At 42.0% G+C, this 23400-nt stretch overlaps 1 protein-coding gene across 1 annotated transcript; it reads right to left on the reverse strand.

Annotated features, from left to right (window-relative positions):
- Positions 1-9686: 9686 nt before the first annotated feature.
- On the reverse strand, positions 9687-21409 carry LOC131448872 (extracellular calcium-sensing receptor-like). The gene is made up of 8 exons (XM_058621662.1): positions 21121-21409; positions 20896-20982; positions 20201-20470; positions 19761-19967; positions 19402-19677; positions 10878-11105; positions 10673-10796; positions 9687-10594 (listed from the first exon to the last, which is right to left on the reverse strand). The coding sequence occupies exons 1-8, from the start codon at positions 21403-21405 to the stop codon at positions 9687-9689; spliced, it is 2385 nt and encodes a 794-aa protein (XP_058477645.1). The 5' UTR covers positions 21406-21409.
- Positions 21410-23400: the final 1991 nt, after the last annotated feature.

Here is a 23400-nt window from a genome sequence, read left to right on the forward strand (position 1 = left end):
GTCTCTTGTGGGTTGGGCTAATCCAAAATAATGAAAACAAGTGAGGTGTTCTCTAAAGCCATGCTGTTACCTGTGAAACAGGGGTGCTCTGAAAACACCCCTATTAGCACTTGGTACATTCCTCCAGATGAAATCAAATTAACCATAGACTGTATGAAATTAACACGGCAAAAAAGTCGACCAATCAGAATTTGAGTTGAACCAGAACCAGAACGACTCATAAATCGACCAGTCGACTGGGTCTTTACTGCCCTAATAATTACATACCATTTACCATTCCTTGAGCCCTAAAAGTATACAAAGGATTAAGTGAATTGAAGAGTTGAGTGTAAAGTGATATCTCACCTGCCATGGCTCCAGTCTTTGTAAATGCGCACAGGTGTTGTTGCTGAAAGGTCCTCTCCCTGGCTCACACTACAGCATGTCATGAAGAGCATACGCCAGAGCGTACACAGCCTTATACACATTATACTCTAGCCTGAGGTTTGAAACATCCAGGAACTCATCCTCTACATTCTCTATAACTTCCTGTCCAGTGCATAATTCTCCTGCAGCTTCAACCCAACCTGCTGGAGGTGGTGCAACTCTACACTGAAATGTGTGTCCCCCAAAACTGATTCACCTGAAAAAAGAAAGAAAAAAAAAGGTTTTCTTGAAATAATGACACTATTTAATTTTTGGTAGTTCCGTCAGATTGAAATATCACCATGCTGTTTCCATCAGTGTTGTTGTGCCATCTGTACATTGAATTATATCAATTTTTTTACCATCTATCCATCCATCCATTTTCTACTGCTATATCCTCCACTATCCTCCATAGCTGACAGGGCTATAGGCGGGGTACACCTACAGTTCGCCAGTCCATCGCAGGGCCACATAGAGACAAATAACCATTCACTCTTACTCTCACTGTCAATTTAGAGTGTCCAATTGACCTAACACCCATATTGCATGGCATGTTTTTGGACTGTGGGAGGAAGCCAGGGAACCCGGAGGAAACGCACACACAGGGAGAACATGCAAACTCCATGCAGAAAGGCCCTTGTTCTTTCTGCAAAGGCAAGAGTCTAACCACTACACAAACTGTGGCCTTTTTTTTTTTTTTAATCAATAAAGTATTTAATTTCCACAGTCAATGTCATAAACAGGTATGTTCACAGGTTAGGTCACTGGCTTACTTGTCCCAGACTCCTCCCTCATTTATAAGCAGCAGAAATGACTACTCCCCACTCTTCCTCCCTCCTCTCAGACCACTTATTGGCATATTTCAAAATCAAGCATTGATCAGAAATCATACTTTACACATTGATATCTAACCAGGTAAAATGTGTTCAATACTTTTCCAGATGTTAGTTCCTGAAGTGATGCTTTATTCAACATAATCATTTTGTTTTGTCAGAGTAAAAGCTGAATAATTTATTTGAATATTTTAGTGTAACACTCAAGCAGTTTAGAGTGGTCATCAAGACTAGAAAAGTCATTTATCTTTTAAAAGCTGCAACTCTACATTTGGATGGAAAAAGAAAGCACAGCATTTTCAGCATGTGTGTTACACAAAAAAATGAGCTGAGTGAAGCATAAACATTCTAACTGTAAAATACCCCTGGTAGAACCTTTAACAAGTCAGAGGTGTTACATCATCATTTAAATTTATTTGACAGAAACTAAGTAAATGTAAAAATTTGATTTACAGAGAAAACAGTTGTATTTATTGAATGTACATCAACACCTATCTCTTTCATGAGGTTGAGTATGTGATGCTGACTTGCAAACACAATCACCACCTGAGCTGTAGATTTCCTCATCACACCCACTGTTCTCTTTAGTTTAGCAGGGTCGTAAATGCGGGGCAAAATCTCAGTGTAAGCCAGACAACCTCCACCAGATCAGAGTGAAAGGATTGGGCAGCGTGGAATCCATAATCATTATCATTGATGAGCAGACCTGCCCAAGTCCAACCAAAGTGTTTTAGAATCTGAATCATAGCATTCACCTATGTGGACACAGAACAGGGGGTTTAGTGCACAGGCTGGAATCACCTTTACTAGAAATCCTGCTAAACAAGCAGCAGAGATTTGTGGACATGAAACATTAGGACAAACAGGTTTATAACAGTAACATTAACTATGGTTCACTCCAGGTTTAAGAGAGTCAGGGTCATGATATTGTATAGGTATAGTAGGTATAAGTATAGGTATACGTATCAGGGTAGGTCACACTAAAGACTTGACACTTCTGTGGATTTTTTTTTAATTTGACTACAATCAACATTTCTCAATTCACAAATATTGATTGATTTTTCACTGCAGTATATATGGAATGGTCTGAGCCTGTCTGAATCCTATAATATCAAAACTAACACAAAAAATGCAATTAATACAAGTTTTTACCATTTAAATACATCATACAGTCACTGTGCAAAACTACACCTTTCATAACATTAGATACTGGAAATAGGAACTTAAGCTTCGACACCCATAATAAAACTTAAATGCTTTAATAAGATCATATTATCAATTATGTTATCTTACATGAATAACAAAATAATCAGGGAAGTTTCATATGAATTGGCTTACTTTCCCACAGCTTCTTAATTTGTTTCCCTGTCAGACTCACCTATAGCAGGTAGGCTGCTGTGGCTCTGAGGTAAAAGATAGGTCAGGATAAGCTGGAAAGAAGTGAAATCTGAAAACCCCACCAAGAATTTCATCTCCAGGTTTGTGCATCCCATTTAGATCAAACTGTCCCCGTAACTGACAAGAGGGAGAATAAAGAGAGGAGGACACAGCAGAGGAAAAGCAGGTGAACAACATTAACGACAGGAGACTGAATATGTCCTAATGACTTTGCTCTGGTTTGTCCCTGTCTAAGTGCAGGCTAATCACAATATCACTAAATTTTATGTATTTACAGTGTATTTTTGCACATCACCAATCTGGGGCAGAGGGAGAACCTGTAGTGCCGGGCCTGAATCCTATCTGTCTATTGATGCATTAATAAATGTATTCAAACACACAGTATGTAGTTTTTGCCAATAGGGGTCTCTCAATCAAAACAATAACAGAAGACTGAGTTTAATTTCATTAAGCATTTTGCAATTGTGGTAATTGTTGTCTGGGTACAGTGTTGGCAGCAAAACACACATCAAATAGCAGTGAGTATCTATGATCCATTAGTACCAAAAATAAAAAAAAATGATTAAAAACCACAGAATAAAATGGAATAAACAAATCAAAATAGCACTGGGTAACTAGTAATGTCGAATATTTCTTTCCTAACTCTCACTCTCCTAATTGTTAGCTGTCACATACAGTACTTTACACATATGACTGCACATTTCCTATGTCCTGTAAGGTCGACAGAGGTAACTAGGAGTCACAAGAAAGGTCGAGTGTATGTGCACATGCTATTCCAATTTTTGGAACTCTGTCAAAGTTTGGCTAATGTGAGTACACTAGTCAAAATAGATACTCCCCAACAACAGTGAACATTCAGTAAATGGACATCATAATGGCAACATCTTATAAAAATCCTGCTCTTCAATTGAGGTGGTGAGTGGACAATTGCGCCACATGCTGCCAATACTCACTCGTTACTCGTTCACTGGCCCGTGTCAGGAATGCTCAGTACACAGCTGCCGAGCTTCCGCCGAGCTCCACATTGATGTCACTCTTCAGCCTTGCCGAAGATACATCCATTGTAGGTCCCACCGAAATTTCCAATTTCGACAACTCCAGAGCAGTCAAATCCTTCTGGTCCACCACTTGCCGCCCACTCAGGAAATCCAACCACAGGAGTGCACAATGAAGGATTCATGAGTTTTTATTTTCCTCTTGAGAAGACAAACTAAATCAAAATCACTTCTTCCTTGAAGTAGAAAAAACAAAACAAAACTTGGCACTAGAGCTAATTAGGCAAAAGGAAAAACAGACTAGGACACTGACCTTTTCTCTGTAGCATAAACGAAGGGAGGGACTGGGGACACTATATAGGCAAGAGGGAATTAAACCAGTGAACCCTTTGCCCTATGTGGTGGCAGTTGTGGCCCTTTCCTTGCTGAACACCTCCCCTAAATGGTGATAGCAAGTCGGTACAAGATGCAGGTCGGACTGGAGTGGAGGGTAAGGGCGAAGCGCGCTACCTGACTCAGAAAGTGCCGGGGAAATGGTCATATTATTCTGCTGTGAGAAACTCCCGCGTTCATCCCCCCAAGAATGAATCTTCCCTGTGGGCACTCTCATATCAATAATATTCATAGCATAATCTCTGAAATTACCTAGACCTACGACACTTTGGTGGCATTTGCGGCTGGTGTTAGATAAACCCCAAAGACACTATCACACAAAACAAAACAGTTAAAGGAATACTTCCTCCGGTTTGCATTAAGCTTTGTATTACTAGAATAGTGGTAGTATTTCTGAATATTTGTGCTTCCATCCCTCAGTTTTCTCCTGTGTTGAGAAGAACTCTTTGTCTTGTGAAACGCGATTCTTGTTAATTTGTGTCATCCGAGGGCATTTCTTGGAAACTACAACCCTAGTTCCACACTTTTTAGACACACCCATGGGGCATGGGACCTCATTCCCAGAATGTAAACACGGTGTCTGCCATCTTTTGTTATCTTCCATCTGGGGTGCTCTATTACACATATTGCCAATTCTTCAGGCAATTTCTTAATTTCTTCATCCCCACCGACAGGCAGACTGCTGCTGAGGGAAAGGACCTGCCTGTTGGAAATTGCAGTATGTGTAACAGAGCACCCAAGCTTTGTGCCACATATGCAAATGTTGGGGATCAACTATAGTGGCAATAATTTGATTGGTAAAAATAAAATTAAAAAAAAAAAGTAATAAAATATTTTGGAAAATTTATTAAATGTTAATTAATTCTAGAACGGGGCACCACCCTGAAAACAGGGAAAAGACAATCAATCTATGCCTTTAACATCAGTCTTAAATAATCACTGAAATTGACTATGATATCAAAGATATCCCAATTTAACAATATTGAAGGTATGAATCCGAGCACAGACCCTCTCAACCCCCGTTTGTCACAGTATTCATGTACAAAAGACACAGAGCATTCCTTCAGGTTAATAAAAGTAACAATTTATTAAATCAAACAACAAAATTAATCAAACAATCATGTTCACTAAAAGTGAACATTAATGTAGAACGAAAATCTATTGGTTTAATCAACAAATACCAATGTGTGTGTGTGTGTGTGTGATGTGATGCGTATGTGCGTGTGTGAGTGTAACATGAGACAAAGAAGACAGGGGAGTGACGCGGTTGGCCGAGCAAAGCCACTCCCACTTTCGACACTAAAGTAGAGAAGGCAGTAGCAGTGACTGCACACTTCCACCAAAGATGGCGCCAGAAACACATTAACACGAGGTCGCAGATCTTGGGTCGAACATGTGATAGCATGGCTGTAGAGACACGTGTTCGACGCAAGATGGCGCCTATGAGGAGACTCTCATTCATTAATGAAAGAGAGAGAGTGAGTGAATGAGAGAGAAAGAGTGAGTGAGTGAGGATCGCATTTGAATAGCGGCAGACCAAAGGTGTGTTTCAAAGCACAGTGTGTTCAGTGAATGAAACGGATCGCGTACGTGAGAGTTTATGTCAGTTCAAACCACACAGACTTGACACAGGCAGAGCCAGGCCAGTCTGTGAATCTTAACGTTTATGCCGACATTCTCTCACCACGTGATCTGTCTACGCGCTCGCAGCAGGAGAAGACACGTCACTGCAGGGTGAGCGGTGAGCTCTACTTTCAGCGGCACATTTAAACATACAGGGCGATCAAAGAAAACTATCTCACTGTGTGATCGCATGGCGTGAGAAGGGAATTAATGAACGTGTAAACAAATACAACAACAAATACGAATACGAACGTGTGGGTGCGCAATCCAACACGTTCAACACAAAGGAAAGTTTATAAAACACAGAACCTTAACCTAACTCTGCCCAGAACACTTTGCCTCTTACTGTGAGCTGATAACACGTTGTGCAGTCCGTCGGGTCCGGTCCAGTTCGTTGGAGTCGCGGAGTGTGGACGGGCCGTGGTTTGGATCACAGCAGACAGCTGATGATTCTATGCGTCGGCGGAGGACGGCAGTTTGGGCGTCAGGTTCGGAGCGAGATGTCGGCCCAGGTGCGGACATCTCGGGTCGGAGGATGGCAGCTTGCTGCTGCAGCGTCTCCATTTCAGTTCTGGAAGGATGCGTGGTTAGACGCAAATCAAGTTTCTCACTCGGGCAGCAAGTGTGAAACTGGCACGCTTCTTCAAAAAGGGCATAGTTCGCGTGGCATGGGGCCACATGGCCGGAGCTCTGGACTCCAGGGCCCCAGGGAGTTGGAGGAGAGGAGCACCAAAGAGAGAAACAAGGAAGAGCAAGGGGGGGGGGGGGGGTTACTGCTAAATTGTTATTTGGAATTTAGCAGTCTGATGGCCAGCGGAAAGTAACTGTTCTTGAGTCGGTTTGTTCTGCAGCGGATGCTGCGGAACCTTCTGCCAGACTCCAGCAGGGAGAACAGTCCATGGTGGGGGTGGGTGTGGTCAGTGAGGATCTGGTGAGCCCTGGTTAGACAGCGCCTGTGTGCAATGTCTTTGATGGGTGGGAGTGGAGTCCCAATGATCTTCTCCGCTGTTCTCACCACCCTCTGCAGAGACTTCCAGTCGGAGGCCTTGCAGCTCCCAGACCAGACGGAGATGCTACTGGTCAGCAGGCTCTCGATGGTCCCTCTGTAGAAGGTGGAGAGGATGGGAGGGGGGAGAGACACCCTTCTCATCCGTCGCAGGAAGTGTAGGCGCTGCTGGGCTTTCTTCACCAGGGAGGTAGTGTGAAGTGTCCAGCTGAGGTTGTCTGTGATGTGGACCCACAGGAACTTGGTACTGCTGACGACCTCCACCGTTGTGCCATTGATGAGGAGTGGTGTATGGCTGGGTCGGGATCTTCTGAAGTCGACGATGATCTCTTTTGTCTTGTCAACAATCAGGAGCAGGTTGTTCATCCTGCACCAGTCCACTAGATGTCGCACTTCCTCTCTGTAGGCCAGTTCGTTGTTGTCCTGAATGAGACCCACAACTGTTGTGTTGTCCGCATATTTTAGGATGTGGTTGGTGTTGTACCTGGGACGACAGTCGTGGGTCATCAGGGTGAACAGCAGGGGACTCAGGACGCAGCCCTGTGGGGAACCGGTGCTCAGGGAGATGAATCTTGAGGTATTGTTACCCACACAGACAGACTGGGTTCTGTCGGTGAGGAAGTCCAGCAGCCAGTTGCACAGGGGGGTGTTGAGGCCTAGGGGGCCCAGTTTGTACCAGCTCCTGGGGGGATGATCGTGTTGAATGCTGAGCTGAAGTCCAGAAACAGCATCCGCACGTGGGTGTTCTTGTCCTCCAGGTGCTCCAGGCTCAGATGGAGAGCAGTGGAGATGGCTTCCTCAGTGGAGCGGTTAGGTTGGTACGCAAACTGGAGCGGATCGTATGATGGAGGCAGTATGGAAATTATGTGGTCCTTAACCACACGCTCGAAGCACTTCATGATGGTCGTTGTTAGTGCAACAGGGCGAAAGTCATTAAGGCATGTGATGGTTGGTTTCTTGGGTGATCGTGGCAGACTTAAAGCACGGGGGAACAACAGCCTGGATCAGTGACGTGTTGAAGATGTCTGTGAGCACACAGGCCAGCTGGTCTGCGCACTCCTTGATCAGCCGTCCTGGGATGTTATCGGGGCCATATGCTTTCCGTGCGTTAACTTTTCTCAGGGCTCTCCGTACAGCAGTGGTTTCGAGCCTGAGTGCCTGTTCATCGAGGTGGGGGTTGCTTTCCTCGCTGGGGAGTTGTTCAGAGCTTCAAATCTCCCAAAGAAGTTGTTGAGCTCATTGAGGAAGCTGATGTCGTCTCGGCAGGGTGAGGGTGTGGCTTTGTAGTCTGTGATGGTCTTGATGCCCTGCCACAGTTGTCTGGAGTTGCTGGGGTCATGGAAGAAACCTTGGACCTTCGAGCTGTGGGCGCGTTTTGCTGCCTTGATAGCCCGGTTCAGATTGGCCCTCGCTGTTCTGAGTGCCACCGCTTCACCGGATTTGAAGGCAGCATTACGTTCCCTCAGGCTTGTGCGCACCTCCTTAGTCATCCAAGGTTTCTGGTTGGCCCGTGTGACTATTGTCTTTTCTACTGTGACCTCCTCCATGCACCACTGGATGTAGCCGGTCACAGATGCAGCATACTCCTCCACATCTGTATGTTGACTGTCTGTTGCAGCCTCTCTGAACATGTCCCAGTCAGTGCACTCAAAACCGTCAAAGCAATGACTAGAGACCAGCGTAGCGTTGTTACACGTTGGCGAGCAGGATGGAGGGAAGCGGTGATCGGAACAGGTTAGCTTTTAGCTTAGCTGTAAGTCCGCCGCGACAACAGCGCTTCTGTTTCCTCCCGCACCGCCTCCTCTGTCTCTGTGGGCGGTCTGTGCTGGTGGGAGACTCCGCTGCTTTGTAGGCCGCTGGGTCCGACTGGTGTAGCAGACCGAGGCTTTGTAGTGTGGTCCGCGTCTCTAAATGTACGTAGTCGGAAAGACTGAATTTGCGAAAACTAAGCATAACCTGACGGTCATATACCGTTTGTGTTCTGTTCTGCTGAGCAGACAGTAATGTAGATGGCGAATTAAGCGACGTATTGGCTATTTTACCAGGAGCCGAAGCAGCCGCTGCCGTACAGGGCGCCAGTTTTTAAGGTTTCTGTCACATTGTTATTGTGTAAATCTAACTTGTTAGATTTACACAATAACAATGTGACAGAAACCTTAAAAACAGAAACCTTAAAAACTAAGATTGTGGAAGGAGGTGTTATAGTTACTGATTTCGCAGTCCTATTACTTAATAGGACTGCGAAATCAGTAACTATTCCACCTCCTTCCACAAGTCTTTAGTGTTGTGGTGTAGATAAATGCAGGTTAAGGTGAGAAAAATACATACAATGAGAACAGCAGTTCCCAATATCAAGCCCTGGAGCATGTCTTTCTAAACAGCTCAACGTCATTGATGTGAGTGATCCTATCCCAGTCCAAAATTTAACACGATTTAACATTGATAACCACCAATCCTCCTCTTCCAACTTTGTCAACTCTCTACAAGATAGCACATCAGATCTGACCCACTGACACTTAATATTGAGCCATGACAAGAACTTATATCAGTCTGTAGATAAAGATATAATTCAGAAAATTCAAAGACATTATATGCACAAATTTAAGTCAGTCCATTGTTTATTTCAGCTTTAACTTGCTCCTATCCCATTGCAAAAAGACTGTCAGAAAATGAATGAATAAGAATAATTACTTTATTAGGCTTCAGAACTTCAGCTAAGGTTAATAATCCCTCATTCAATGCTCACAATCAAACACACACCAGAAAAAGTTTAAGGAAATTCGCAAACATATTTAAAATTGTGGACTGTGTTTTGTCTCGGGTGTACTGGCCTTAAATATCTACTCTAATTTTTATTAATCTTGATTTCATATACTCTTGAGGACTACTTTGTTGCAATGTGTAGTACATCTCCCTATTCAATACATTAATGACCATATAATGTGTATTTACCATCAATATCACATAATATTGATATTTCCATACATGGATTATTGTATTATAAAAATACATTTTATTAATTTTGCTCTTTTTTCAGTCAGTGCCACGACCCATGATGGCTTTCTTTGTGTTTCTCTCTGGTCTCAAAATGATTATGTAACATTTGGGTCCAAACAGCGCCACCAACAGGCCAGAACTTGAGGCCAGAATAGCAAATACCTCCACTGCATCTGCATATTTGCCTGGTGAGCTGATATATGCAGGGATGAAGGCCACCCACACTGCACAGAAGATCAACATGCTGAAAGTGATGAGTTTGGCCTCATTGAAACTGTCTGGAAGATTCCTTGCTAGAAAAGCTAACAAAAAACTGAGGACAGCCAGTAAACCAATATAACCAAGTAAAACTGTAAAACCAACTGTGGACCCAACTGCACACTCATAAACTATCTTGTCACTGTGATACTGGGTGTTTTTATGAGGCATTGGTGAAGCAGATGCAAGCCAGACAGTGCAGATTGCTGCTTGAACAGAAGTCAGAACCAGAACTGTCCCTCTCTGCTGCACAGCACCAAACCATTTGAGACTGGACTCACCTCCTGGTTTGGAGGCCCTGAACACAGCCAGAACCACCATGGTTTTCACCAGGATACATGAGACACAAAGCACAAAGCTGATGCCAAATGCTGCATGTCTTAATTGGCAAGTCCAAGGTCTGGGTCGTCCAATAAAAAGCAATGAGCAAAGGAAACAGAACTTAAGTGACAGCAACAGCTGGAAACTGAGTTCTGAATTGTTGGCACGAACTATAGGTGTGTTGCGGTGATGGATGAAGATGCCCAGAACAATAACACAGATAAATGTGCCCAACAGTGAGATGGTTGTCAAGCAGATACCCAGAGGCTCATGGTAGGAGAGGAACTCTGTTTTCTTAGGAACACAGTGGTCACGCTGGGGGCTGGACCAGAAATCTTCTGGACAACTGATGCACTCCATGGAGTCTGAGAAAAGATGGAGAGTGGTGAGAAACATGTTCATACTACATCATTTAACTGTGGTGTGAAAAACTTTACACTCACTAGTCGTATTGCTGATCTCTCCGTCAGAACAAGGGACACAGTCAAAACAACACTCAGACCTCCTCCTTGTCTTGACCACGCGGGTACCTGGAGGACAGCTCTCACTGCACACTGACCGAGGAGGCTGTGTGGAGAAAAATCTAAATTCATTACACTGTTCTATAAAGAGTAAGGTAAAGTGATAGAGGAAAAAAGTAAGGCAAACCTGTTCAGAGTGAAAGTTCCAGAAGATTTTGTCTTCATCCAGTGTGACTTCTGCACCATTGAAGGCGGACCTCTGAACCTCACCCACTTTCTGAACTTTAATTCTTTCATCAGGGAGCCACACCCAGTTCATGATGTCATATACAGGTAAGATGTTACCTTTCTCATCAAATGAAACTCGATCACCAGATGATGTTGTAAAGTTGACTTTTTCCAAGTAATACAGAAGCTTTCAGAGTAGTCATAGAAGAATACACATTAAAAGTGTACATGTTTTAAATTTTGCTTACAATCAATGGATTTCATAATATATATTACTAATACCATTTTCACCAGGGCTACACATTTATTCAATCACTCTCTTGCTCACCGCAGTAGTAATAGTAGTAGTATAAGTTTATTTTGAACCCACAAACATGATTTAATTTAGATATCTGAAAAAGGGGTGGGATAAAGTACAATTATACCAAAGAGACTGGTTTTAATGCACTGTGCTGCTGCGGGAATGTACAAGAAGAAAATCGCATCAGACGATCTGAAATAAACAACTGATACTCAACAAACCAGTCATATAACTTTTAGTTGTGAAATGTTAATACAACAGTATATCCTTGACCATATATTTGTATGAATTATTGGAGGAAAAAGAGGATCCTTTGCATAGAGTAATCACCTCTGATGTATACATTGCCTGGGTTGTAAAAGCCATTTGAGTTTATGCACTGAAATAGTGAGAAGAAAGCTTTCTAACTCTGGTTGTGTGTGATGTATATAATGAAGAATGTCACAAGTGTACAACAGAATTGGGGCCAGGTCACGTTTCTGTGATTCATGATGTAATTTTCCCTATAAGAAAAATCCATACATTTAGTTTAATTCCACACAGAACACATATGTCGACTGCCCAAAACACTTTCCACTCCAGTTAGAGGCATGCTTCTGTTTTTAGTCAAAAGAGACATTGTACAAAACAGTAACCATGGAAACTAACTTGAGGTTATATGAGGATATCCACCAATACCAATATGGAATATGTGGAACACAGTAAGACTCGACCCTTAGTAGCAGCAGGTTCAGCAGCAACAGTGCTGACGATGGATTGTACCCAGAGGGTCAACAGTTTATTTTACAGTGGTGATTATGGCTGTACAGCCCTGGCAGTTTCTTTTGTTCTCCTCGTTTATTCTGGTTGGTGTTTACATCCCTCCTTAGACCTGTGTTACTGAAGCTTTACAACACTTGGCTGACCAGATAACGGACATGGAGAGGAAACATCCAGACTCATATCCAGACGCATATTCTTCTGTCCCCCCTGCAATCTTGGGGCTCTCTGATCACTGCATGTTTCATCTTCTCCTAAATTACAGGCAGAAATTCAAATCTGCTAAGCCTGTAGTGAAGACTGTGAAGAGATGGACCACAGAGTCAAAGCTGGAGTTACAGGCCTGCTTTGACTGCGCAGATTGGAGTGTTTTTGAGGCTGCTGCTACAGATCTGGACAAACTCACTGACACTGTGACATGCTACACCAGCTTTTGTGAGGACATGTGTGCCGACTAAAACCTTCTGCACATACAACAACAATAAACCTTGGTTCACTGCAAAACTCAGGATGCTTCGTCAGGCCAAGGAAGAGGCCTATAGAAGTGGGGACAGAGTCCTGTAAAACATGACCAGGGACACGCTGACGAAGGAGATCAAAGTGGAAAAGAGGTGTTACACTGAGAAGCTGAAAAACAGTTTCTCAGCTAACAAGCCTGCGTCAGTGTGGAGAGGTCTACAAGAGATCACCAGAGACCATCCCCTCACATTGCAGTGAACTGTGAACTGGATGATGACCTGAATGTCTTCTACTGCAGGTTTGAGAAGCCAGTGTGCATTTGGACTTTCTGGGTATCTCATAGGACAACTGGAATTAAGCTAAGTATCACTTCTGTAGGTCTTTCTTATTTGGTTGCTATCCCATTAATTGCTATTGTATCTAGCTGGGTTGCTTGACTTTTGACTTGTCTGTTTTAAAGTTTAAAACAGTTTAGTTTAGTTAAGGTGAAAGTTTGTTGTTGATATTTTGTCTGCTAGGTCAAAGAGAAAGTTGTTATTGTTGCTGTTTTGACCTAGTTTGTATTGAGCCATCACCATCACCAGGTGTGAAGTTTCATTGGCTACAGGGGAGTGGCCAACACTGCTGTAACCAATCAGCCCCTAATCAGGTCTTTTCTTTTAGAAAAAAAAGCTTCATTGAAGTTTCATTGGCTACAGGGAGTGGCCACACAGCTGCAACCAATCAGCCCCTAATCAGGGAGTGGCCACACAGCTGCAACCAATCAGCACCTAATCAGGTGTCTTTTAAAAATCAGCACTCACTTTGAAGCGGCAGACTCAGGAAGACGAAGACAAAGGAGTCCAAACCGGAGTCCAAACCGGAGTCCAAACCGGAGTCCAAACCGGAGTGAGGCTAACAAGGAGGCTAAGTACCTGTCAATTGTTGCAATTGTTTCCTACCTTTCACATATGTGCACTTTTTCCATTCCTGTTCATGTTTCTTCTCATAGATATTACAAACCTCACACTCACTCACAGCATCACCATAATCTGTCCTCACTTATCTATCCCACCCGCTCCACACACATCCAACACCTTGTTGCAGGGGGCCTGTGGAACTGCCAGTCAGCTACCCGCAAGACTGAGTTCATCTCTGGCTTTGCTACTAAGCAATGCCTGGACTGCCTTGCTCTCACTGAGACTTGGATAACACCCTCCAACACAGCCACCCCGGCAGCTCTCTCCTCCGCCCACTCCTTTTCCCACACACCCAGATCCACTGGAAGAGGTGGCGGGACAGGTCTGCTCATCAACCCCAACTGGACTTTCACTCTTTACTCACTGCCACACTTCTCTTCACAGTCGTTTGAATTTCATGCTGTAACTGTAACTCACCCCGTAAAACTAATCATTGTTGTCATCTACCGTCCACCAGGCCCACTGGGACACTTCTTGGAGGAACTAGATGTCCTCCTTTCAAACATCCCAGAAAATGGCCCACCACTTGTTCTTCTTGGTGACTTCAACATCCATCAGAGAAGTCATCCGATCTACTTCTTCTACTTTCCTCTCTTTCTCTCTCACTTGCTCCTTCTCCACCAACTCACAAAGCTGGCAACCACCTTGACTTCATCTTCACCAGAAACTGCTTCACCTCCGACCTCAAGCTCCGACACACATGTAGCAGAACAGATCTCCGCTTGTCTGACCGACATCTCTCAGTGGATGTCTGACCATCACCTGAAACTCAATCTCGACAAGACTGAGTTTCTTTTTCTCCCAGGAAAGGGCTCTCCCACCACAGATCTAACCATCAACCTCGACAACTCTATGGTAGCTCCTTCTCACACTGCAAGGAACCTGGGTGTGACACTTGATGACCATCTCTCCCTCACTGCCAACATTGCTGCAACAGCTCGATCTTGCAGATACATGTTGCACAACATCAGAAGGATACGGCCTCTTCTAACCCAGAAGGCGGCACAGGTTCTGGTCCAGGCTTTCCCTCCTGGCTGGTCTCCCTGCGACCTCTGCAACTCATCCAGAATGCAGCAGCTTGACTGGTCTTCAACTTACCAAAATTCTCCCACACTACACCGCTCCCTTCACTGGCTTCCTGTAGCTGCTAGCATCCGCTTCAAGACTCTAGTGCTTGCGTTCCATGCTACAAACGGATCCAGTCCAGCCTACATCCAGGACATGATCAAAACCTACACCCCAGCCCGCCCACTCCGCTCTGCATCGGCAAACCGGCTTGCTCCCCCCTCACTGAGAGGATCGCAGAGGCATTCGCAGAACTCGAGACTGTTCACCGTCCTAGCTCCCAAATGGTGGAACGCGCTCCCCATCAACATCCGGACAGCGGAAAGCCTCTACATCTTCCGCCGCCAACTAAAAACACATTGCTTCCGACTCTACCTTGACTAAGACGATGGCGACAAAAAAAACAAAAAACTTATACATCACACTTATGACTAGCACTTCATAGTTTGGCTTACTTGAAGCTTTTACTTACTTCTAGCTCTTATTTGTACCCAAATGTTTAAATGCACTTATTGTAAGTCGCTTTGGATAAAAGCGTCTGCTAAATGACAATGTAATGTAACATTCACACCCATCACCCATCGCCCTACTGACCCTCCACCATCACTCAGGATCTGTGAAGAGGATGTGTGTCAGCTCTTCAGGAAACAGAAGACAAAAAAAAGCTCCAGGCCCAGACAACGTTTCACCCTCCTGTCTGAAGGTCTGTGCTGACCAGCTGGCCCCCATCTTCACAGAGTTCTTCAACAGATCACTGGAGCTGTGGAACTCAGCGTGATCAGCTGATCTCTGGAGTAAACAAAGCATGCAGCGTGGAGTTGTTGCGCTGCGGTCCCACCTCTCAGAGAAAGTATAAGTTCCGTAGCGATAAGAAAGGAAAAAACTCTCTCAACCTACATGTTTAGAGAGGGAAACTACTTAAACAGAAGTAACTAAGACATACAACGAAAAGAAAGTATGGGAAATAAGAAAAAATAGAAGACTGAACAGGAACGACTGTAAAAGGTTGCACACCAGTTGACGCATGCGCACTGTGTCAGGACTTCCGTGTGGGGTACTTGGTCCCGCCATGTAATGCCCAGTATGTGGCGTAGGCACCGCAGGTGGAAGCTGTTTGTCTGGTTAAAGTTGTCCAGATCTCATTGCCGTACAGCAAGGTGCTGATAAAGCAGGCTTGATAGGATTTTTGTGAGCACAGTAAAGCTTTTATTGTATCACACTCTCTTGGACAGCCTGGTCAACTTCGTGGCAGCCCTCGCAAGATTGATGCTTAATTTGATGTCAAGTGAGAGGTAGAAACTGTGGACCCAAGGCATGTGAAGTTGTTGACACAGTCGAGAGTCTTGTTGTTGATAGACCTGTGGGGTGGGATCTCAACTTCTTGGCCCATGACATTGATCTTTTTGATGCAAACTCATTATAAGGATGTGAGAGACTGTCTACCAATTTCCAAAGCCCTGATTCAGTCTGGGATGCTAGTGCTGTGTTAACCGCAAATAGCATTTCCCTCAACAGCACGTTTGTCACTTTGGTCTTAGTCCACAAACGAGCAAGGTAAGAAAATTACCTTTAGGTCTGGGGGGTATTCCATCAACGTAGCTAAGAATTGGCAGACTTAGGTGTAAGCTTGAAGCTTGACTAAGCTCCACCTCCCAATCTAGCTCCAAGTTGTTCCATCAAGTGAAATCAGCTGGCTCCACTTGACGCTTAGTCAATCCTCACCTGTTAAGCCTCAACTTGTGCACGCCCACAGGGAAAATAAAAAGCCCATTCTAGTCGAGCACGGAAACTGTGAAAAATGCCGAAGAGCAAGGGAAAAGAACGTGCAGAGATGTTCTCCGCAGCGGAGCAAACCCTCCTCATGGAGGTATATGAGGATTACAGCCACATAATCCCAAAGAAGGGCAATACCGCGGCAATCAATAAAGCGAGGGATGTGGCGTGGCAGAATATTGCCGACAGGCTGAATGCGTAAGTGACAAAGAAAATGAAGTATTTCAGCATCATCATGTTATATAAATCCTCCATCAAAAGGACAAAATATATGTAGACACAATCTACCAATTGATTTCTTGATGGTTTTTGTTTTAAACTAATCAATTATGTGGACCTATTAATGCAACCAAACCCCTAAAATGAAAAGGAAAATCCCCAAAGAACAAAAAGACAGCCCTAATAAGTAACATTCAAATGAACATAATTAAAATAGCATTATTGTTTCACTGCAATTTATGTGAAATTCTCCATATTTTATCATTTGGCAGCCCTAGTAGTAATGTTAGAAAGTGATATTCATCACATTTATCAACTGATTGTTATGCAAATCGATGGGATAGCTTTCATTTATTTCCTGCATGGCCAATTGTATAGAATTGATATCATTTTCATTTAAGCCTGTCATTTTTACATGCTGTATTTGTGCTACTTCTGTATTTTGTCCCAGATGCTATATGTTGAATTGTTGTATTTTCATTTTATTTTATGTAAAGCACTTTGAATCACCTTGTGCTAAAATGTGCTATATAAAGTAGCCTTGCCTACATTTTTGATAATAATAGGCTACATTTAATCAACGTATTTTACATGACTCATCACATTTATCATACAATTGATGGTAGATTATTACATGAAGAAATGCAATGTTGGTTATCATTCTATAGGAAATAATCATATGACAGATCTATTGATTGTAAAAAAAAAAGTTATTATTTATGTAGAATCATTTTATCAAATCAAGCAATTCAATGGAGATGAGGACCCCTATTACAGTAAGTGAATGCAGGTGACAGCAAATCAATCATCCAATTGTGGTTTGGTGTACACATTCAATCTTTTATTTTCAATGCCTCATTTCCTTTTATTATATTTTTTGCTAATTAGTTTAATTTTGTATTTATTTGTGTCTTATTTTCTATTATATTTTATTTTGGTGATAGGAGATTGGAGATTTCTTTAATGTACTTAAAGATAATATAATAATAGTATAAATCATTTCTTTAATACATTTTATTATATAATTTATGTTTTACATATTATTTTATCATTCCATGACAGTTGTGTGTCTCTGTTTCTGTCTATTGGACATTCTTTGATCATAGATGGTGCTAAGCTTCACTTTTAGCCTGCTACAGACCAGGTTTGCCCGGCAGCATAAGTTACCATGGTTACTTGGCTGGCATTCACATTAGCCACCTTGGTGGAACAGGGTTGAGGCTCAGATTGATGGAACGGAAACCTGAGCCACAGTTATGGCTTAGCCATGGTTGAGGCTTAGCCAGAGTCATAGTTTCCATGGTTACTGAGTTGGGGCTAATCTCAGCCTCTTTGATGGAACCGAACTCTCACTCATATTAGCCAGACTTGGCCATTTAAGCTTGGCTTTGCCTTTAGCCTGCTTGATGGAATACCCCCCTGGTGTATAGGTAGATGCCTTCAAGAGATGAGCCGAATGCAAACAGCATGAGAGAGAAGAATATCCCAAAGAGAGTTGGTGCAAAATCACAGCCCTGCTTCACTCTGCTGCAGACTGAAAAGGCCTCAGAGGTTTGTCCTTCCCAGAAGACTTAGCTCTGCATTTGAAGAGGCCCTCTCTGCTGACGAGGTCAAAGGCCTTTGTGAGGTCGACAAAGGCAAGATACAGGGGTCTACTCTGTTTGTGCTCTAATTTTTAATGCTCATGATATTTTTTGTCAGTTTTTGTAACTTAATGTACATTAAGTGATGCTTTTTGTACCATAAGTTCTGTTTTGTTTTTGTTACTTTCAAAAAATGTTCACAGATACGGACAGTGATGCAAATGAAACAGATTAACTGATGTTATTCGCGTGACAAAAAACATTTCATACTAACAACCAAATGTTACCAAATATTGTAATGTTACAAACAGCTATTAATAAACCCTAAATTGCAGTGGTCCAGGGCAGAGCTTTGACAGAGGAATAACTGCAAATATGCAGGCTTTCCAGTCTAGTCAGCATTTTTTTTCAATCATCATCATAAATTTTTACAATCTTGTCCATCAAGGATTATTCTGCAAAGATATTGTTCTCTCTCACATGATATAGCAATGCACAATTACCCATCTGTAAATTAAATATATCCTTCATCTATATTAAAACTACTTGAACTGACTACTAAATGTTAAACAATAAATAATCTAAGCAAGCCTACAAAGGGATTTTGTCTCTGTTACATGCCCAGCAGGGGCATTAGGTTTGTTGTTTTCTTGTTCTCTTCTCTCCTCTCCTCTCCGCTGATCAGGATGAGCTGCACCTGAGAGGACATGAGGCCACCGCCTTAATGTCTGCGTTGGCCAATCACCTGACTGGAGGCTCAATAAAAGGGAGCCTGCTGAGGAGCTCTCTCTCTCTCTCATTTGTCTACACATGACAGAATTGCTGGCAGACAACAGTTATGGTAAATGGTGTGTGGTGGGGAAGGGAGTTAGTTTAGTTTGGGGTACCCTGTACATGTGAGCACGTAGTCAACACTGTGTCTATATACACTAGGTTAGCGGTGGAGCGTTGCCAGCCATGTACTATTTTTGACAGTTATTTTGAACTCTTGTTATTAGAGAGGACAGGGTTTTTGTTTGGTAACAAAGATTTAGTATAGGACTGGTTTTGTTTTATTCTCTGTTTCATTTATTTGGCACTCCACCTCCCTCCTTTCCTCCCCCACCTTGTGTAAACCAGGCTGTTGTGTTTAAGTTAGTCTATATTAAACATTATTTCTTTAAACCGTCAACTTTGCCTCATTTAAATCCTTGGTTTGTCATGTTGCTGTTCTGTTTCCCCTAGACAACAACTTAGGAACGTAACAGTCTCATTCTTGTTATTTTACTAAAATCATTATCCAATAATGAATTATTTGTATCAACTTCAGCTTTAACATAAATACAAAGGGTAAAGTGAAATTAAGAGGGTAAACTGATATCTCACCTGCCATGGCTCCAGTCTTTGTAAATGAGCACAGGTGTTGTTGCTGAAAGGTCCTCTCCCTGGCTGACATTTCAGCATGTCATCAAGAGCATACGCCAGAGCGTATACAGCCTTATACACATTATACTCTGCCCTGAGGTTTGAAACATCCAAGAAACCAGTCTCCACAATCTCTATAACTTCCTGTCCAGTGCATAATTCTCCTCCAGCTTCCACCCAACCTGCTGGAGGTGGTGCAAATCTACACTGAAATGTGTGTTCCCAAAACTGATTCACCTGAAAAGAAATGTAGTTTTTTAAATCATGAAACCATTTTACTTTAGCAAGTACCATACTAGATTAAAACAATTAGTTCTCACCACACTCTGTCCATGGGTGTTGTTGTGATGTATGTCAGGACGTATTTGTATCAGGAAGTCCCTGAGTCCTGGTATTTCTCCCCGTCGGACAGTGATGCCCAGTGTTCCAGCCAGGTACGGCATGAAGTCTGGCGTCTGGAGTGAAGTGCCTGATGTCCACGCTTCACTGGCCATCCAATGCAGGCCTGTCACATTCTGCCTCACCACCTGTATATTGCATCATAACAAATATTAAAATAACCAACATACTTTTAATACCAGTAAATTCTGATCTAGTCTAGATGATGTCATACACAAATCTGTGTTTGACACAGTATTACAAGCAAAAACCTTGTTGTTCTCAGCAATCTTACTCTGAGCTTTAACAAATTACAAGTGTAACATTTTTAATGAATTCTCTTTTATATAGGATTTTGCAACATATCTCTTTAAGGACTGACCTCTTTCATGAGGTCAATTAAGTGAGTCTCATATGCAAACACGATCACCACTCGGGCTGTAGATTTCTTCATCACATCCACTATTCTCCTTAGTTCAGTGGTGTCATCACCCCAGGGTAAAATCTCTGTGTAAGCTACACAACCTCCACTATTTAAACGTAGCTCAGAGTGAAAGGATCGGGTAGCGTGGATTCCATATTCATCGTCACTGAGGAGCAGACCTACCCAAGTCCATCCAAAGTGTTTTAGAATCTGAATCATAGTACGCACCTATGTGGACACAGAGCAGAGGGATTAGTGCACAGGCTAAACAGGTTCATCAACAACCCATGTGTTGTATATACACACGTATGACTTTCTTCATCCATTATATGCCGAATGATGGTAGTTCCTCCAAAAATGTGGCTCCACTTGGGTCAGGATTTTTATTTCCCTCTGCTATGGTTGCTCTTAATGAGCACAGAAGCTCTGGTTTCATGTTCTGTTAATCTTTCATTGCATATTTAACAGCAACATATAAAACAGCAATTGATATTTGACAGTGTTTTGAGTGGCTTATATGTGTTAATGTAGTGCAGTCTCTGTTTTTATATTTTATTATTTGACTAGATTACACAAGATATTTTATATTTTTCTCTGTACTGTACTGCATAGGTAATTTTGTAACATTTAGATTTTTGCAAGTTGGTTTTTACCTGAAAAGCATCACTCGGTATTGTCCTAAAAAAAGATGGAAACTTTTGCCGATCACTCAGAAAAGAACATGTTGCATAATAACTAACCTGCAAAACAGACAAACCAGAAAAAGTTCAAGTATTTGCTGATTTATGGTTGTTTCCTTAATGGCAATACATTTATTAAAATTAAAAAAATAAATAAATAAATCACACTGATGATGGCGCTGAAAGACAAAAACTTACCATAGGCACTCTGTACAAACCTAAGACCATGGCTATGGCAACTGTCCGTGTAGATGAAGATTCACCCACAATCCCTAGGAATGGATGAGTGCCTGAGCAGTTCTTCCCTAATGTAACTTGTTCTTGTTTACCACTGACTAAGGACAGTGCTGCACCAACTCCAATCCCTGTTTGGAGGCAGTTATCATACACACTGTATCCCAGAGTCACATTAGGCAGCATGTTGGAGTTTCTGTTGATTTCATCAATAGTATAGGCCATGGTCTGAGCCAGCCTGAATCCCATGACATCAAGGCTAACACAAAAATACAAATGTTTACTATGTAAAATGCATTATACATTAACTGTGCAAAGCTACACGTTTCACAATTTTTACTAAATACTACTGCAACACCTACCATAAAACTTAAATGCTTCAATAAGGTCATGTAATTATTCCACACTGGTAAATCAATAACAATATAATCATATTAAATTGATTTTGACTTCATTTTCAGGACTTTCTTTTTTTCCCTCGCAGACTTACCCATAGCATGCAGGCTGTCGTGGCTCTGAGGTAAAAGATATATCAGGATAAGCCGGAAAGAAGTGAAATGTAAAAATCCCACCGAGAATCACATCTCCAGTCTTGTGCATCTCAATTTGTTGAAACTGTCCCTGAAACTTGCAAGAGGAGGAAGAAAGAGAGGAGGACACAGCAGAGGAAAAGCCGAGGTACAACATTAACAAGAGGAGACTGGTGACTAAAAATGTCTTCATGACTTTGCTCTGGTTCATCCCTGTCTAAGTGCAGACTCATCAAAGTGTCACCACATTTTATATATTTGCAGGGTTGTATATTGTTGCACACCACCCATCAGAGGAGAGGAATAAGCTGTAGGGGCAGGGCCTGAAACATATCTCTGACAGATTTATTAATTTATATATTTACATTTGGTAACACTTTCTATGAATACCACATCTATAGTGTATTATGAGTGCATTCATAGTGAATTATAATCCTCATCATAATTGATCATAATGCATTATGACTACACTCATAAACATACATAATGCTTTATGATGCACTAGTTATGAATAACTATAAATCATACTTATAATGACTTATAAATCCAAGGGTCTTATGAGTGCTCTTCACTGGTTATAAACTACAGGCTGACTGATGGGGCTTATAATACATTATGACTACTTATACCCCTCTATACACACACCTCTTATAATACATTATGACTACTTATACCCCTCTATACACACACTTCAACAATCAACTGTTATAATGACTCATAGGATGCTATAATACTCCATGAAGGATCATAAGTTATCAATGAATGCTTTAAGTAAAGTGAAGTTCATATGGATACATCTATAATGCAGCATACCTCATTATAATGTTTCATTGTTGCTGTTAAGTACAGTAAAGTGTAACACATTTGCATGCATTTAAAAGAATATATGCTGCGTCAAATCATCAAAAATATGTCAGCATAATATAGAGAATTACATTAAGATTTGTCTGCTTTAGGAATACAACATTAAAGCCGGTTTCAACCTGTAGACGGCACTCCACATGCATATTTTGAACACAAAATGTAGATTTCTAACTAAGTCAATCAACAACACTACTAAATACCTGGACATATTGGTTTTCAGCTAAAAACAGTGGTTTGGGGGTTTAGTTTCTTTTTAAGGTATAAAACACTTACATGCACGAAAGTTGGTACACATGTTAATCATGTCAGGACGGTCCAAATTTTGAAAAAGACAAAATACACATTTTCAATGAGTTCTGTTAATTTCACTGTTAACAGTTCTACCAACTTAAAAGTTAATTGTGTAGGATTTTAGTTGCATATCATTGTGTGTTGGCCCGGCTAGCTCGATCGGCTGGCTCAGTTGTCTGGCACAACGCCACCTTCAACAACTTCAGACATTATAACTTTTAACTTATTATGTGTTTGTAGTTTTGTATTTTAGTAAGGTGACCTTGAGTGTCCAGAAAAGTGCCAACAAAGAAAATTTATTATTATCCACTGGTGAGCTATACAGAGGAAATAGCATTGTGTGCTGCCATAGCAAGACTTTATGCAGCCACTATAAAAGTCTCTCTAATTACATCTCCTGGTGGTATGTGATACTTCAAATATACCAAAAACCCATTTTTTATTCCGTCACCATGCTGGTCCCATCCTCCCGCGGTTGTACTATATATATACATATATACATACATATATATATATATATATATATATATATATATATGTGTATATGTATGTATACATA

Source organism: Solea solea, chromosome 21, assembly GCF_958295425.1.
Source record: "Solea solea chromosome 21, fSolSol10.1, whole genome shotgun sequence".
Taxonomy (NCBI): domain Eukaryota; kingdom Metazoa; phylum Chordata; class Actinopteri; order Pleuronectiformes; family Soleidae; genus Solea; species Solea solea.